The sequence below is a fragment of the Aquarana catesbeiana genome, linkage group LG04 (genome assembly GCF_042186555.1).
Source record: "Aquarana catesbeiana isolate 2022-GZ linkage group LG04, ASM4218655v1, whole genome shotgun sequence".
Lineage (NCBI taxonomy): Eukaryota > Metazoa > Chordata > Amphibia > Anura > Ranidae > Aquarana > Aquarana catesbeiana.
Window position 1 is genome coordinate 273099788 of NC_133327.1, and position 18765 is coordinate 273118552.

At 43.8% G+C, this 18765-nt stretch overlaps 1 protein-coding gene across 4 annotated transcripts in view; it reads left to right on the forward strand.

Moving 5' to 3' along the window:
* The window catches only part of DVL3 (dishevelled segment polarity protein 3), a 226181-nt gene that overhangs the window by 146366 nt on the left and 61050 nt on the right, over window positions 1–18765 (forward strand). Inside the window, exon 1 of one of the 4 annotated variants that reach the window (XM_073626560.1) lies at window positions 10082–10559. The exons of the other annotated variants lie outside the window; for them this stretch is intronic. Coding sequence (XP_073482661.1) covers window positions 10421–10559 — 139 coding nt within the window. The 5' untranslated portion in view covers window positions 10082–10420. Of the gene's footprint in view, window positions 1–10081; window positions 10560–18765 lie in introns of those variants that run through there. 4 annotated transcript variants of the gene reach the window in all.

Below are 18765 nucleotides of genomic sequence, written 5' to 3' on the forward strand. Positions count from 1 at the left end.
TTTTTTTTTTTTTAAATACCTCTCAGCAAATAGCTTGGGGTGTCTACTTTCCAAAATAGGGTCATTTGGGGGGGGGGGGGGGGGGTTTGTGCCACCTGGGCATTCCATTGCCTCCGAAACTGTGATAGGCAGTGAAGAGTGAAATCAAAAATTTACGCCCTTAGAAAGCCTGAAGGCGGTGCTTGGTTTTCGGGGTCCCGTACGCGGCTAGGCTCCCAAAAAGTCTCACACATGTGTTATCCCCATACTCAGGAGAAGCAACAGAATGTATTTTGGGGTGTAATTGCACATATTCCCATGGCATGTTTGAGCAATATATCATCAAACAAAAAAAAAAAAATTGTCTTTTTCCCGCAACTTGTGTCACAATATAAAATATTCCATGGACTCGACATGCCTCTCAGCAAATAGCTTGGGGTGTCTACTTTCCAAAATGGGGTCATTTGGGGGGGGGGGGGGTTTGAACTGTCCTGGCATTTTATGCACAACATTTAGAAGCTTATGTCACACATCACCCACTCTTCTAACCACTTGAAGACAAAGCCCTTTCTGACACTTTTTGTTTACATTAAAAAATTATTTTTTTTTTGCAAGAAAATTACTTTGAACCCCCAAACATTATATAATTTTTTAAAGCAAATGCCCTACAGATTAAAATGGTGTCAGTTTCATTTTTTTTTTTTTTTTTCCACACTGTATTTGCGCAGCGATTTTTCAAACGCATTTGTTTGGGAAAAAACACACTTTTTTTAAAAAAAATTTTAATGCACTAAAACACACTATATTGCCCAAATGTTTGAAATAAAAAAGATGATCTTAGGCCGAGTACATGGATACCAAACATGACCTGCTTTAAAATTGCGCACAAACCTGCAGTGGCAACAAAATGAATACATTTTTAAAAGCCTTTACAGGTTACCACTTTAGATTTACAGAGGAGGTCTACTGCTAAAATTACTGCCCTCGATCTGACCTTCGCGGTGATACCTCACAATGCATTTTTTATCATTTTTATTGTTCTCTCAGGGAATGTAAATATCCCGTGATAACAAAAGCTTGCTACCACTCTCATTTATAGCTGGCTATCGCAGTAAGCAGCATTGGGAGGCTAAAAAAGGTACCAAGTGTCTGGGGAATGCCCAGGAAAAAGCCAAAGTCTACTTACCACCAGCTTGCAGACAACCAAACTGACCTATCTAACAGTAAGCGTTAAAGGGGTTTAGTCCGCATGCATTTGCAAACGCATGCGTGAGCCACGTCACGGCACCCTTGTATCTGTGGTCCTATCACTAAACTATGAGTGTCCCCACAGTGGAGGCACATGCATTTAATGGATAAATGAGAGCAGGTGGCTGGAGGGGAGCCCACCCCTCAAAGGTACAGGAGCACAGCAAACACCCAGCAATAGCACAATGTAAATATCCCCTATGATAGCAATAGGTAGTGACAGGTACTCCTTTTTTTTTTTTTTTTTTGAAAAAATTGGGGTCTATTAGACCTTAGATCTCTCCTCTGCCCTCAAAGCATCTGACCACACCAAGATCGGTGTGATAAAATGCTTTCCCAATTTCCCAATGGCGCTGTTTACATCCGGCGAAATCTAAGTCATGAAATGCTTGTAGCTTCCGGTTTCTTAGGCCATAGAGATGTTTGGAGCCACTCTGGTCTCTGATCAGCTCTATGGTCAGCTGGCTGAATCACCGGCTGCATTCTCAGGTTCCCTGTTGAGACAGAGCCAGAGAAAAACACACGGAAGACGGTGGGGGGGGGGTGGCATTCCCTCCCACTGCTTGTAAAAGCAGTCTAGAGGCTAATTAGCTGCTAGGATTGCTTTTACATGAAAGCCAACCGCTGGCTGAAAAGAATGATACCAAGATGATACCTAAACCTGCAGGCATCATTCTGGTATAACCACTCAGTCGTGAATGGTGTACCTGAAGACAAAAAAAATGGTTAACAATAAAACACAGTAAACGGTAAAGTATAAAAAATTGCATACCTGAAAAGCAAACATGATAAAACATAATAACAATAAAACATTGCAGAATAGAATACAGTAAAAAAGAGCAGAACAATAGAGAGCAATAAAACGACGACTATTTTTTTTTTTTTTTTTTTTTTTTTTTTCACGTAACTAACTTTTATAACTGTAACCGGTTCCAGGTTCGGGTCTCTCAAAATGCGATGGCATCTTGGGAGACCCTGTGAAAGTGTGCCTAGTCTGTGCAATGCTGTACCCTACGCTAATACTCAACTAGTGCATGGTAGCGTTCAAAAAATTCACCAATGCAAAGACCAGGATTGTCAGGACAGGAGGGACATAATAATAGCGGGTGTCACGCCTATATCTGTGCTTGCTGCAGACACAACATCTTTTTGGGGGGGGTTCGTTGGGTAGGGGTACTCGGGAGGACATAAAGAAAATGCCTCTCATGCAGCCGACTGCATTTGGTTGGGGATGTAATGGGGGAAGTGCGGGCGCTGCAGAAGCGGTGGGTTCCCAATTAGGATTGGCGAATGCAGCAGGAAGGGCATTATAGGCACGACGGGCCTGTGTTCGTCTTCTTGATGGCAGCGGGACACTACTTGTGCTTGCCACCTCACCAGCTTGAACTGCACTTATGGGACTCGCCACGTCACCAAGTGTTACTGCAGTGCTGGTTTGACTACGACCGGGGTGTACTGGGCCGCTGGTGCTTGCCAGTTCACCAAAACGCTACCAAAAAAACCTGTTAGCGATCGCAGGGATCAGGCCTGACTCTGCAAACGCTGCAGTTATGCGTTTAGTGTTTTGTAAGTGACAGTGATCGCTCGATACTGCATTTGGGTGGGCTGGGCGGAGGGGCAAAACGCAGGTTCTAGCAGGTATCTGGGCTGATCCCGCTAACACTGCGTTTTTGGGAACCCTAAACTGCTGGGGATGCTAGTATAGATCTGATCGGATCAGATATTGATCCGTTCAGATACTATACCACTAAGGGAGGCGTATGCTGCGTGCGTGGGTGTTAGCGGTACTGGCGCTAATCTGACACTGCCTGGGGCGACGCATATCACCGCTGGGCGATCAGGGGGCTAAACCTTTATTCGGTAATAAACAGCGGGTTCCCTGACACTATAAAAAATAAACAAACTAACCAGCGTCACCCGTAACGGTTATACAGTGATCAGTGGTGAAAGGGTTAACTAGGGGGCAATCAAGGGGTTAAAACATTTATTAGATAGTATATGGGGGTCCCTGTCACTATAAAATGCTGACGGTGAACCTAAATATTTACCTCCCTAACTAGCGTCACCAATGACACTAATACATCAATCAGAAAAATGATCGCTTAGCGACACTGGTGACGGGGGGTGATCAAGGGGTTAAAACTTTATTAGGGGCGGTTAGGGGGGTATCCTAGACCTAAAGGGGGCTAATACTAACTGCCCTACCACACTAACTGTCACAAACTGACACCAATGCAGTAATCAGAAAAAAAAAAAAACTGCTTGGTGTCAGTGTGACGGGGGGGGGAGGGTGATTGGGGGGTGATCGGGGGTGTAATGTATGCCTGGCATGTTCTACTGTGTGTGTAGTGTTTGTGCACTCACATTACAGTCTTCTCTCCTCGGCGCCAGAACAGAAAATGCCGAGCCGAAGAGAGATGACATAATTTCCTCTGCCTCTGTGTACAATACAGAGGCAGGGAAATGATCCCATTGGCTGTGAGCGATCGCGAGGGGGGGGCCACGAATGGATGGCCTCCCCCTCACCTCCGATCGCCGGGAAAGATTTGCCGACCGCCGCAGGCACCGGGGGGGGGCGGGATCCAATCGGACCCCCCACCCGCGGGCAGGCAAGGATGTACCTGTAAGTCCCTTTGCCTGCCCGTGCCATTCTGCCGACGTACATCGTCGTGCGGTGGTCGGCAACTGGTTAAAGTGGTGTTCCGGCCGAAATTACACTTTTTAAATAAAAATACCCCTATAATACACAAGCTTAATGTATTCTAGTAAAGTTAGTCTGTTTTGTTAGTTTATAGCAGTAGTTTGTTATTTTATAAACTTACAGCAGGCTTTGGCCATCCTAAGTGTGGGCATCTGAAGCCAGACTGTATTTCTTCCTGGATCTCATCCTTGCAGATCTCGCACATGCTCAGTGCAGCACAAGCAGTGTAATAGGTTTCAGGTCAGGTTTCCATAGCAATGGCAGTATCAGGAAGTTGCCGCCCCTTCCCAGAAGGCATTGCAAACAGGAAATGATGCGATGGGCCACGGCCAGGGAGGAGGAAGTGAAAAATGAATACAGATATACAGTAGGTGCTGAGAAGAAAAAAATATATATATCCAATTCGTTTACAGTGCACAGTTTAGTGAGGGATGCTTAAGAGTTGTAAAAGTGGGTGGAACTCCACTTTAAAAAGATTGCAAAGGGAGTGTGTTTTTTTTTTTTTTTTCCTAAAATAACAGACATGTTATGCTAACCTGGTCTGTGCAATGGTATTGCACAGAGCAGCGGTGAACGTCCCTCTTCTGGGATCTTGGCTCCTCCTCTTCAGTGTCTGCCACCATAGCAAGCCTTGTTCTCATATAGTGACTCGGAACACCCAACCTCCAAATTCGCACAGGATTTGATTGACAGCAGTTGGAGCCAGTGACCTTAGAACCACTTTACGCTGGTCATAGATGGATTGCAATCCCTGATGAATCGGCTGAATTTTGATCAATCTGTGGTTGTTCCTGTTAGAAAGGAGTCAATCTAGCGAATAACTCCTCTTGAATGGGACTGTTGGAAAATTTGGGTTTGATCAGTGCCGATCTGCTGCCAGGGATTATCAGCATGGCAACCTCTAAATACCTGTAAAAATATTTTCAATACTCATCGTGACAATAATCCAGCTAGTTTTAAGTGTCAGTACTCTTGTTATGTTCGAGTCCCTTTCCTTATTCTATTTTTCTGTACCTGTCTAGCAGTTGTTTGTCATGTAGTGTACCGCTGATAGGTTGTGGTGTAAGGTGCCAGCTGTCTGAATATCTCAGATCAATGATAGAGATCAAAGTATTTGCATCTCCATGGTTGGAAATCCAAGAAGCTGCCCATAGACCTTGAAAGAGTGGCCTGTTTTGCAGGATTTGTGCTTTTGCTTCTAAGCTGAACCTTGTAAGTATTTCAAGTAAACTTTATGGTGTTGAGGTAAACTAGAATGCTTTAGATAGTGCTGGTTTCTGAAGTGTGAAAAATTAACAGTCGTAAGTTCTCTTTCCTGCCAATTGTTACACCAGCAGATGAGGACCTGTCGACACGAAATTAAATGTCTGTCATCTCCTATATATATATATATATATATATATATATATATATATATATATATATATATATATATATATATATATATATATTAGTACTTGACCTAATGTTGGCCTTTGGGTACAGTGCTGTTGACCATATATAGTATAAAGTGACCCTGACATGACAGAAATGTGGGAGCTGCGATTGGTGACCGCCTTTTGGAGAATACTAGTGTCATGATCATTCTGACCCACTAGCTTCAGTACTTTAAGTCATTGACCCAGGAGAAGTATACCGATTAGAAAAGTCAGAAATCCATTCATATAAACGTGTTCCTGGTCAGTGACTAAAATCGGGGAGCTTTCATTTTTGAGAAAAGGGAATCTGCAAGTCCCTCTCCATGTTTTTCTCATAGTGACCCACGGCTTTTAGTGTGCTCAGGCTTGATCACTATGGGGAGTAGTGCGAGTGATGCTGTGTCCGCTGCAGGAGTGCCAGCGAGGGATGGAGCTCATCCCAGCTCTCGTCACTGGAAGAAGGAACAGAGGAAAGATCCCTTGTGCCTCACATCCATGAAGTCCTATGGTGGTGTGAGAGACCACCTCTGCCTGGGTGGCCTGGCGGGAGCCCAGGCTGAGGTTCTTTCTCTCATGCCACCATAGGACTCTGTGGATGTGTGGCACCAGGGATCTTTTCTCTCTTCCTTCCATGTTTTTCTCATTAAAGGCCTGTAAATCTTGAGAGAGATCCTGCAAATGTCCAATGTACTCATTATCCCTTGATGGGATTTCTCTACGCATCAGGAAAACTCTGCAAAACAATAACTATTGCATTCTTTATAGAACAATTTGCTAACCCGGTGATTTTTTTTTTTTTTTATACATATGTATATTTTTAAACGTCATTTGTTTTATTGAACTATACACTTTAAATTTGCCTGAAATGTGTGTGTAGATTTTTATGATTTGCCAAAAACAAAGCTATTGATGAATCCATGCAACAATCGTTATTGAAGTGTGATTTAATGTGTAATGCAGGTAGGACTAATTGATATGCTTATATTTAGGCAAGTAGAACATTTTGTATTTGTCAGGGCATTAATCAGAGAGGCAGCACAGAGACCTAGGGTAACCCTGGATGAGCTGCAGAGTTGAACAGCAGAGACTGGAGTATCTACATAGGACGACAATAAGCCGTACGCTCCTTAGAGTTGGGCTTTATGGTAGAGTGGCCAGAAGAAAGCCATTACTTTCAGCAAAAAAAACAAAATGGCACGTTTTGAGTTTGCGAAAAGGCTGGGAGACTCCCAAAATGTATGGAGGAAGGTGCTCTGGTCTGATGATACTAAAATGGAACTTTTTGGCCATCAAAGAAAACACTGTCTGGCGCAAACACATAACATCACCCAATGAACACCATCCCCACAGTGAAACATGGTGGTGGTCAGCATCATGCTGTGGGGATGTTTTTCAGCAGTCGGGACTGGGAAACAGGTCAGAATGGAGAGAAAGATGGATGGTGCTAAATACAGGGATATTCTTGAGCAAACCTGCATCAATCTGTGTGTGATTTGAGGCTAGGACGGAGGTTCACCTTCCAGCAGGACAATGTGCCCAAACACACTGCTAAAGCAACCCTTGAGTGGTTTAAGGGGAAACATGTAAATGTGTTTTAATGGCCTGGTCAAAGCCCAGACTTCAATCTAATAGAAAATCTTTGGTCAGACTTAAAGATTGCTGTTCACAAACGCAAACCATCCAACTTGAAGAAGCTGGAGCAGTTTTGCAAGGAGGAATGGGCAAAAATCCCAGTGATAAGATGTGGCAAGCTCATAGAGACTTATTCAAAGCGACTTGGAGCTGTGATAGCCGCAAAAGGTGTCTCTACAAAGTATTGACTTTAGGGGGGTGAATAGTTATGCACATTGACTTTTTCTGTTATTTTGTCCTATGTGTTTGCTTCACAATAAAAAGAAAAAAAATCTTCAGTTGTTGGCATGTTCTGTAAATTAAATGATGCAAATCCTCAAGCAATCCATGTTAATTCCAGGCAACAAAACATGAAAAATACCAAAGGGGGTGAATACTTTTACAAGGCACTGTATCTCTAGCCTTTTTTTTTCCTATTAAAAACTGAAGAATCCCTTTTACAATATGGCCACCACATCTTATCTGTCTAGTTGGGTAGAAAGCTCTCAGCTGGCCCTGCAGGCCCCCCCACCCCAAAGCACCTTGTCCCCATGTTGAGGAGAAGGGCCTCTTCTCGACAACCCTGTCCGTTGGTTGTCGGGGTCTGTGGGCGGGGGGCTTATCGGAATCCGGGAGCTCCCTTTAATAAGGGGGCCCCCAGATCCCGGCCCCCCACCCTATGTGAATGAGTATGGGGTACATCGTACCCCTACCCATTCACCTAGGGGAAAAAAAGTGTCAATAAAAAACACAGTACACAGGTTTTTAAAGTATTAGGCAGCTCCGGGGTCCTCTTCCGACTTCGGGTGTCTCTCCGGCGTCTTCTCCCGGTGTCCGCATCTTCTGCCGGCTCCACCGCTATCTTCTGCCGCTCTTTTGCCAGCGGTGGCCCGGACTTCTGGATCATCGTCTTCCCTCTAATCTTCCAGAGATGTTGACACGACACTCTCTCCTGCTGGAATGCTCTCTGAGCGCTCCGCAACGGACTTATATAGGCGGTGACCACGCCCCCCATGACATCACAGTCCCGGGGCATGCTGGGACTGTGAGGTCATAAGGGGGTGTGGTCATGTCATCCTATGACCACGCCCCCTTATGACCTTACAGTCCCAGCGTCGTGTCAACATCTCTGGAAGAGACGAGGGAAGAAGACGATCCAGAAGTCCAGGCCACCGCTGGCAAAAGAGCGGCAGAAGATCCGGACACCGGGAGAAGACGCCGGAGAGACCCCCGAAGTCGGAAGAAGACCCCGGAGCTGCCTAATAAATTACTTTAAAAACCTGTGTACTGTGTTTCTTATTGACATTTTTTTTATCCTAGGTGAATGGGTAGGGGTACGATGTGGGGGGCCGGGATCTGGGGGCCCCCTTATTAAAGGGGGCTCCCGGATTCCGATAAGCCCCCCCGCCCGCAGACCCGACAACCAACGGCCAGGGTTGTCGGGAGGAGGCCCTTATCCTCAACATGGGGACAAGGTGCTTTGGGGTGGGGGGGCCCGCAGGGCGCCCCCCTCCCCCAAAGCATCCACCACCTCATGTTGAGGGCATGCGGCCTGGTACGGCTCAGGAGGGGGGGCGCTCGCTTGTCCCCACCCCATTTCCTGACCGGCCAGGCTGCATGCTCGGATAAGGGCCTGGTATGGATTTTGGGGGGACCCCCACGCTGTTTTTTCGGCGTAGGGGGTTACCCTTAAAATCCATACCAGACCAAAAGGCTTGGTATTCTCCATAGGGGAATTCCCTCTCGCGCCCGCCACAGTAGGAAAATGTGTTTTTCCTATTGCAGTTAGCGCGAGATGTACAGTACCCTGCCGCCGAGAACCAGCGTGATCCGATCACGCTAGAAACATTCTCACGGCTGTGTACTGTAGTTTGTACAAAAGTCCCATGGCTTTGTGTACACACGATCGGACTTTGCTCCATCAGACTTTTGTTGCCGGAAAGTTTGTCCGTTCGCACAGCCAACAAAAGTCCGATGGAAACCTGAAAAAGTTTGTCCGATGGAGCGTACACACGGTCGGATGTTGCTCCAAAACAGCTAATTTGCATGTTTGTTGTCAAAAAGTCTGATCGTGTGTATGGCCCTTTATTCTTACCTGAGCTCATCATTGCGATCCAGCATTGTGCATGAGAGCTGCATCTCTTGGCTTTGTCCCTCCTCCCTGGGCAGATCAATAGCAGCAGGAGTCATTGGCTCCTGCTCCTGTCAATCGAGCCCAGTGACGAGGGTGTGGGGCTGAGTCCCGCTGTCTATGCCAATGGACGCATGAGTGCCCCCTTGGAAATTGGCTTCCTATTCGGAATACCCGTAAGAGAGTAGGAGCAAAGAGCGCTGGTGGGGGACCTGACAAGAGGAGCGTCGGGCCGCTATGTGAAATGTAATAAAGATGAAAAGCTGAAATATCTGTACTGTATGCAAGCTCAGTCTATCTGCCAGAGGAATAATAATTATCTTTTGCCAGTCACGTGAGTTGCACAGTATCGCTAACATGCTGCACATTCAGTCATTTTCTCACCTGTATTTTTTATTTTTTTGGCTTTCTGTATCCCCTAACTAGTCATTAGACAGTTCATTAGCAGTGGGGAAATGCTAATTCTTTGTCCAGCTTCAGGTGTGTGATACAGGAATCTGTAAAGCTGAAAGAGGCAGAAAATTGTTCCATTTGGAGGCAAAACACTCCTAGAACTCTGATGTTGGGTTCTGCAAGCATGCATAAAAGAAGCTTAATAAATATCCATCTGTTTGCCCAGAGTTCTACTTTTAAATTGTTCTATTATATAATGGATTTGATATAGGGAACTGTAACTAAATAGGGAAACATTCATAAAAATGTGTTTATGTACCATTTTTATTCGTTGTGCCTACATACCTATTAACTAACATAATACTTTAGACATTAAAAAGTGTGGCTTTTCAGAGCTGCTGTGTTCAATTATTCAGGCAGTTTGTTGTAATAGCACCACAACATGTATTAACATTTAGTGCGTGAGAACAATAGTCACCATCCAGAATGTCACAAAGCATCTGCCAGGACCATCAGACAAGCACCTGCCCACACCCTGCAGGTAACTAATTGTTTAGAGCTTGTTGCTCAGAGACTGGACCCACCCCTCTGCAAGGTAATAGTGTGGGACGGGGAGTAGTCTTTGAGAGAAGGCATGAAATGTTGAGAGCCGCAGTGAGGTAGCAGTGTCATCTCACAGGTGGTTCAGGGTTTACCAGGCTGACTTTCAGATGGGAGAACATTTTACTGTTGAAGTGGTGACTGGAGCTCTGAATTTGAAGAACGGATCTAATATACATACTAAAGAAGCCTGGTTATTGTGTATTTTGCAGCTGTGCTTGTACCAGACATGCTCTTCTTTAATGTTGGATTTTATTAGCTTTTGGATAAGAAGCTCTTTTTATGGATATCTAGTGTGATTCAGTACCTTTTTCATTGGCACTGCAGCACCCTGCCAAAATGGTGATGGTCCTTTGTTTTGGAAGTAGGGAAAGAAACCGCTCTGGATCCAGATCGCAGTCTGCTGTACACCAGGACAAACCTCTTAATCTTCACCCTGACTTTTGGTATCCAAGACCAGATGAGAAAAGTCCACATAGTGAGTGTATAATAGCTGCCTTAACAAATGTTGTTCTAGTCCATTTGTCTACAATTCACGGTTTAGATTCTGTAAACATGAAGGAGTTAGTGCAGTAACGAATGCATTTTTTCAATTCAGGGATAACAGTGAAAGATAATTGAAATTAAAGACCATAAGAATCACGCTGATAATTTTCAGCTGTACAGTATATACCTATCCAGGACCTTGTCTGCTTTTTCTGTTCTGTGTTCAGTGCTACTTGCCTTCTTTTCCTTGTTTTGTTACTGCGCTGTTTGCTTGGCTAAACCGGTTCTTTTAGTTACTGGAGGAGAGGTTTGCATGTTGGGTATCAGGTATCAGTGTGAAATCTTTGCTGGAAGTATGTGCTTCTCATACCTTATGTACCTAATGTTTAAATTCTTTGTTACTGTCTTGACTATGTTCTTGCAAGTCTCTCTTTGTTTTTTTTCATGCTGCAAATGTGTTACATTATTCTATTTGGTGTAACACTTTACAACATGAGGGCAGACAGTACATTAACAATTCAATACAGGAGAAATCAGAGTTTTACGTTAAAGTCTTGGCTAGGTATGCTAGATACATCTATTATCTTCATCTGGTCCATTCTTTAGCTTTGGGCATGTACCTTTTTTGTGTACATTATGGCTACATTAATCTCAATGCAGTAAAATTAACCTCTCAAGTGGTTCTAAAGTCTGTTTTTTTTGTTTGTTTTTACCTTCGTACATTACTTGCACGAAAGCAGACCACCACCCTTCCGCTTGTTTTTACCCCCGATCGCTGTTTAGCCCCCCTTTCTCCTCCCGTTGTGTCCTGGGACACATCACAGATCCCAGACTATGGGACCATTCACAAGGCGTGGCTTACACATGCGCAGTAGGAAAACGACTGTGAAGCCGCACGGCTTCACTTTTTGTTTCCCTTACTTCAGGCATGTCCAAAGTCCGTCCCGCGGCCAATCACGGCCCGTGTTCCAGTTTTGAATGGCCCTCCTGGTTATCTGGACATGTATATCTTTTGTGGCCCCCAACAATCTCCCAGCGCCGGAGCCGCAAAAGATATATATGCTGGCTGCCTTGGAGGGGACAGGCAGGAGGCGGGACGAGTGCCGTGCACACAGGAGTATTTCCTGTTTACACAGCAGTCTCTGTAATAGGAAGTCTTTCTATTAAAGAGGCCGCCGAGAAAACGGGAATTTTTCCTGTATTTAATCTTTTGGAGCTCATCCCGCCCCCTCCCTGTCCCCTCCGAGGCTGCAGATGGATGGGCATCAATCAGGCTGCACTGATGGCAATGGTGAGTCTGCATTCCTGGCAGTGGTGGGTGCTGCATTCCTGGCACTTGTGAGGTTGCAGATGGGCACTGACCCTTATTTTGCTTCATAGTTCTTTATTTAAAATTTAAGTTTTTTTTACTGAAACTTCCCTCTTGAAGTGAATGTGCGTGTTATACGCCAATAAATACGGTATATCCAAATAACACACCCAAGCTCATCTCTTTACTCGCACACAGCCACAAAGGCAAGAGAATTCTTGTTGGGCAGTGTATTAGTGCTCGAACGAACACACTTAGACTGACTTTTAATGGTTCAAAGAATGTCAGGCAAAATGGTCAGTCCTCACGCATGTTCACTTAATCAAATCTGGCCCTCTTTGAAAAAAAGTTTGGACACCCCTGCCTTACTTGCTATGATGGTGCCTCCACCTGAAGCTGATTGAAAAATCAGTTTGAGTAAGGACATATCTGGATCCCTGGACAGGTAAGTGTCCTTATATTACAGTAAGCAGCTACAACATTTTGTATCTGCCGACTTTAAATTTTTGGGGGGGATGCCTGGAGCTCCTCTTTAAGGTTTAAAGTCCCCACTTATTCCCTACCAACACTTCCCTGAGTCCTATTGACGATCCAGTGCTGTCCCAGCTGCAATTCTTCTCCCTTCACTTCCTTGTCTTACAGGAGACATGGGCAGCAGTGGGAGCCATAGGGCTCCTGCTGCTGTCAGTCAAGTCCTATGAGGAGGGAGCCCCAGCCACATGTCCAATTGTGTATATGGACTTGCACAGTTTGGCTTAGGACCGCATCTGCACAGGTGCCTCAATAGCATGGGAGCATCTGCAGGAAGGTGTGGGCAGCGCTGGGGAGGGACCACTCTGCAATACTATTGCACAGCGCAGGTAAGTATAACCATTTTTTCATTTTAAGAATAAAAAAAGGCTTTAATATCACTTTAATGAAAGGGTCTGCCACTGAAGGCACAGGTCAATGTATTACACATTGTTTCCTATTTTTGCTCCCTAAGTACCACCAGTAGGTGTAGTACCAGTAGTAGTCACATCTTTCTTATGCTTGGGTTCTATCCTCTGATCTAGCCAGTAAATCTGTTTTTCAAAAGAAGCTCTCCATCAGAATGTAGCAGTTACCAGGGATGGGACAATACCTTTAACTCTAGCAGTGGTGTTTACAATGGTGAGCTTTTATTTGTGTGAAGCGCTTATACTAAAAGGAAAAAACTGTTTGCTTTAACTGTTTATAAAGTGTTAGCTGGAGTTTGACTTCAGTTGCTTAGTGTACAGTTGTGGTCAAAGGTTTTGAGAATGACACAAATATTTTCACAAAGTCTGCTGCTTCAGTGGTTTTAGATCTTTTCGTCAGATGTTACTATGGTATACTGAAGTATAATTAAACATTTTAGAAGTGTCAAAGGCTTTATGCAAAGAGTCAATATTTGCAGGGTTGACCCTTCTTTTTCAAGACCTCTGCAATTCCTCTTGGCATGCTGTCAATCATCTTCTGGACCACATCCTGACTGATGGATAACTATTCTTGCATAATCAATGCTTGGAGTTTGTCAGAATTTGTGAGGGTTTTTTTTGTAGTTATTTTATTTTCAAAAAGTTGCAGTCCACAATCAGAAAAATATATTCAAACAGCAATGAGGTCTCGTAAAAACGTCCAAATGCTGACAGACCTAGTATAACATGGCATAGATGAGCATATAAAACAGTACGGGTTTGAAAATAGCCATTCGCTTACACGACATGTATGGCATATATAGCTATGACATGAGACCTAGAGCAGAGAATCAAATACCAACAACTGTGCAACTATTTATAACAGAACAATGTACCGGGAAGCCTTGGATCCCAGTGGCCAATATGACCCATGAGTGATTTATACTAACACAAAAATAATGCATAATAATCGGGTGAGATAGATTACCCAGGACTAAACCAGGTACAGGGGGTGGGTGGAGGGAGAGAAGACAGAAAAGGGGGTGGGGAAGTCAGAGGGACAGAAATTGGGGGCTAGGTATCCCATTTAAAGGAAGAGCAGACATACAGAGCAAGAAAACGGAGCCTCTCGCCCAGGGTGGCAAGACAGAATTCAAGAAGTTAGATCAGCCAGGTTGTGAAACCCCCTGAAGATAGGCATTGGTGTATACAAAATGTTGCCAGGGCCTCCAGGTGTCACGAAAGATCTCCTCCCGGTTATTCAAGGTGGCTGTGAGATCCTCCCTCCATAACCCTAAGCTCATTGACTTTAGAGAACCACAGGGACTTTGGCGGCGGATTCTCAGATCTCCAACACAGGGGGATGCATGTCTTAGCTGCGTTTTTTAATAGCTGGATTGTAAGGGAAGCCTTATGTTTCTTGATAGATCGTTTCGAGAGATGTAGCAGACATGCCGCAGGGTTACCCTCCAGATCGACGTTGGTCAGGTGTTTGATATTACAGATCCCCTCTTGCCAAAAAGGTCTAAGTTTGGGACGATCCCAAAAGACATGCAGCCTCGTTCCCTCTGCAGTGCCACACCGCCAACATGAACTAGGGACCTGAGGAAAGAAGCGATGCAAAGTAGTGGGTTACACTTTTTTTAGAAACTCTAGCCATAAAGTAGTGTATGTATGTTTGTGTGTTTTATACAGAGATAGATCAATTTAAGTGTGTGTATGTATGTAATAAAAATATATATATATATATGTGTGTATATGTGTGTGTGTGTGTGTGTGTGTCTGCACACACTGTATACAAGCTGTGGGGTGGAGAAGAGTGGGTGAAGGAGAAGAGGGTTTGAGAGAGGATTCAACTGTGAGAAGAAGTATGGAATGCATGTTAGAGTGGTGAGATTAGGAAGCAGACTGAGCGAGCAATGAAAAAAGCTTTCTGGGAAAACAGGTCACCTGCAAGTCTGTCTAGTGTTTTGCAGTAGTCTGCTGTGGATTCTCTTTGTGCGTTCGCCGAAGTGCAATACTTAGTCCAAGATTAATACATTATCCAAGATGATAGTTGCCAATGTTATCCTTGCCTGTGCATCCCCTAAAGGCCTACATGTTCTACTGAGGGGTGGGAGTTTTGCAAATTAGGCAATTGGGGTTGCATAGGAGAAACACATGGCTAATGGAAATTCCTACACCAAAGGCATACTACAAGAGAGAACAGGAGGGCAGAGTTTTAAAGATTAAGGCTGCTTTCACACCTGAGCGTTTCAAAGTCGCGTGTTTTTACTGCGTTTTTGCCACGATTTTGTTAAGGTCACCAATGTAAAAGGCAGAAAAACGCCTGTAATCTGCCTCAAAGAAGCTCATGTTCTTTTTTTGAGCTTGGGGCGTTTTTCCAGGCATTTTTCTTCAGGTGACAAAACGCTCATATGTGAACAGGTGCCATTGAAATGAATGGGATTTTGCTTGTTAGGTGTTTTCCAGGTGTTTTTTTCTGGCATTTTATGAGCTGAAAACACTTGGGTGTGAATGCAGCCTTAAGGATAAGTTCAGTTTATTTTAGGGTGGAACATGTTCCCAGTGCTGCAGTCGCCACCGCCTGCACCATCCCCCTCCCGGTGGCAGCAGTACGGGGAGAAGTTCCCCATACTAGCTATCACTGTTTGAGCTGTGTCATTCATACACACAGCTCTGTGTGTTTGAATGAACTACAAGCCCGACATCCTTAGAGGCTATCGGCTTGTAGTTCTTAATAAGCTACCACAGCGCTGTAGAGTGCTGTGGTAGTTCATTGAGTCTTCCTGTCAGGGAGTATCGTCTTACCTGTACAGGATATATGGGCATGCAGATACACTGACAGTGTGCAGGAGACCTGCATGGCATCAACAATCTGATCGCTGGTGCATTGCTTTAGAGGCAACTTCTACAAAAATAATAAATGCACATTTTTTTTTTTTACCTGCAAAAAAAAAAAAGGGGGGCATTTATTTTTTTTTTTTAAAGTTAACTTATCCTTTTAAGATCCACTTCTAAATTTAGGTTTAGACAATGAGAGGAAAATTAACATCACTGTAATATGGACAACGGTAAAGAGTTTGAAAGCAGCATAGATTACCATTAAGCACAATGAAGGCAAAAACAATTGTTCGTTTTTGCCTTTATCTGTTCGCCGATCTGTAAGTGTTCATTTGGCTTTTATTTCATTAAATGTGAAAGGATTTACACTATGTGGAGCATTTTGTGTGTTTTTTTTTCTGGTGAACACATTACTCTGCTGAAATTTATGGTGACGATCCCCACTGACGCTGTGGTATCCTGTGCTTGCCTGTGAAATCCTTGGCTGGGGTTACAGCCATCTGCTCAGCGTCGTCCCCTGTAATAAGGGACCATAGCTTTCCAGTAAGCGGCAGTGTTTTTCCTGCGGTGGAGGTCTTATCTTTGCACTTGTCACTACAGTGTGAATTTTCACTACTTATCACCTTGAGATTTGCTTTGTACAACATTGACTTTGTTTTATTTATCAATTTATATATTTGAATTCTCATTTTCTGCATTCAATATATGGACATTTTTAACAGAATTTTCCTACACTTGCACGTTTGTTTTGATTACAATTGTTTCAATTATTTTGAGTTTTGTATTCTGCATCTCAATACTGTTATTTAACATATATTATTGTTATTATGTTTTGTGCCACTTAATATTTTGAGTTACATCACTTTTATATTAGCGCGACTTTTGTTTTCTTAATTCTGATTAGTGTCAAACACTTTTTTTTTTTATAGTTGCAGCTCCACCCATTAACCTAACCGTTAGCGCAGTATCTTACATATATCTACTTTGGCATCTGTAATGAGTAGGTAAATGAGCTGAAAAAAGTTCCATATGGTGTGGTCTGTATCATTGCCATTGCTGCTGTTATTTGAGCCTAATCAATCATTCTTCAGAATATCATTAAACTGCTTGGGTGCGGGGAAAGAATGTTTGTGGTTTTTAATTTACTTTTTCTTTTTTTATTTATAGCACAAGTCTGTTAAGTTGTCAGTCATTTTGCATTGAAGGTTTTGGTAGGGAATTGTGTTTCTGATTAGGTTAATGAAGTCTAAGGTGGAATATACGGATTCAGAGATGCTTAGAAGACAGGGGTTGGAAAATAAATGGTCAGCCAAAGTCTCATTAAAATCTAGGTACAGTCAGGTCCATAAATATTGGGACATCGACACAATTCTAATCTTTTTGGCTCTATGCACCGCCACAATGGATTTGAAATGAAACGAACAAGATGTGCTTTAACTGCAGACTTTCAGATTTATTTTGAGGGTATTTACATCCAAATCAGGTGAATGGTGTAGGAATTACAACAGTTTGTATATGTGCCTCCCACTTTTTAAGGGACCAAAAGTAATTGGATAGATTAACAATCATCCATTAAACTTTCACTTTTTAATGCTTGGTTGCAAATCCTTTGCAGTCAATTATAGCCTGATGTCTGGAACACATAGACATCGCCAGACGCTGGGTTTCATCCCTGATGATGCTCTGCCAGACCTCTACTGCAACTGTCTTCAGTTCCTGCTTGTTCTTGGGGCAATTTCCCTTCATTTTTGTCTTCAGCAAGTGAAATGCATGCTCAATCGGATTCAGGTCAGGTGATTGACTTGGCCATTGCATAACATTCTACTTCTTTTCCTTAAACTCTTTGGTTGCTTTCGCGGTATGCTTCGGGTCATTGTCCATCTGCACTGTGAAGCACCGTCCAATGAGTTCTGAAGCATTTTGCTGAATATGAGCAGATAATATTGCCCGAAACACTTCAGAATTCATCCTGCTGCTTTTGTCAGCAGTCACATCAATAAATACCAGAGAACCAGTTCCATTGGCAGCCATACATGCCCACGCCATGACACTACCACCACCATGCTTCACTGATGAGGTGGTATGCTTTGGATCATGAGCAGTTCCTTTTTCTTCTCCATACTCTTCTCATCACTCTGGTACAAGTTGATCTTGGTCTCATCTTTACATAGGATGTTGTTCCAGAACTGTGAAGGCTTTTTTAGATGTTTGGCAAACTCTAATCTGGCCTTCCTGTTTTTGAGGCTCACCAATGGTTTACATCTTGTGGTGAACCCTCTGTATTCAGTCTGGTGAAGTCTTCTCTTGATTTTTGACTTTGACACACATACACCTACCTCCTGGAGAGTGTTCTCGAAGGATCACGTGGTAAACGGGCGCGATCAGCGGCTATTTACCGTGATCCTTGATGTGCCGGGTCCTCTGTACCCGGTGGTCACAGATGTTCCCGAGAGCAACATTCTGGAATGACGTCCCATGGACGTCCACCCAGAATAAGCCGACCGCGCTGTAGCCGTCTTTCGGTTATGGCCCGGTCGGCAAGTGGTTAAAAAGTGGGAGTCACATATACAAACTGTTGTAATTCCTACACCGTTCACCTGATTTGGATGTAAATATCCTCAAATTAAAGCTGAAAGTCTGCAGTTAAAGAACATCTCATATTTATGGACCTGACTGTAGGTTTTGTAGATTTGTCACATTCATTCAACTCAGTCAGGATTTTACTTGGATAATTACTATGGCCTCATTTTGCAATTTTAAGACAGATAGGATTACCTAGAGAGTTGGGTCTACTAAGTTTTTTTGCCTACTCCCCTACTGTAAAATGTAATCTTGGACCATAAGATTTGTTTTTTGACTAGGTCAGTTAAGCAAAGGTTCAGTTGTGGGAAGGGTCTGTTTTTTTTTAAAATTGTGTTGACAGTGTGTTGTATGTGGCCCTTAGGTCTTTGATGCACTCTGGTCTCTCTTATATTTCTTTTGTAATGCCAATTAGATCAGCTTACCATTAATTACTGCCTGGTGAGTATTCCGCAAGGCTGTTGAAGTCACCATGCAGTGGTGTTGCTAGACGGGGGCGGGGGTTGCGGTCCGCACCGGGTGCCACCCACTAGAGGGGTGGCACCATC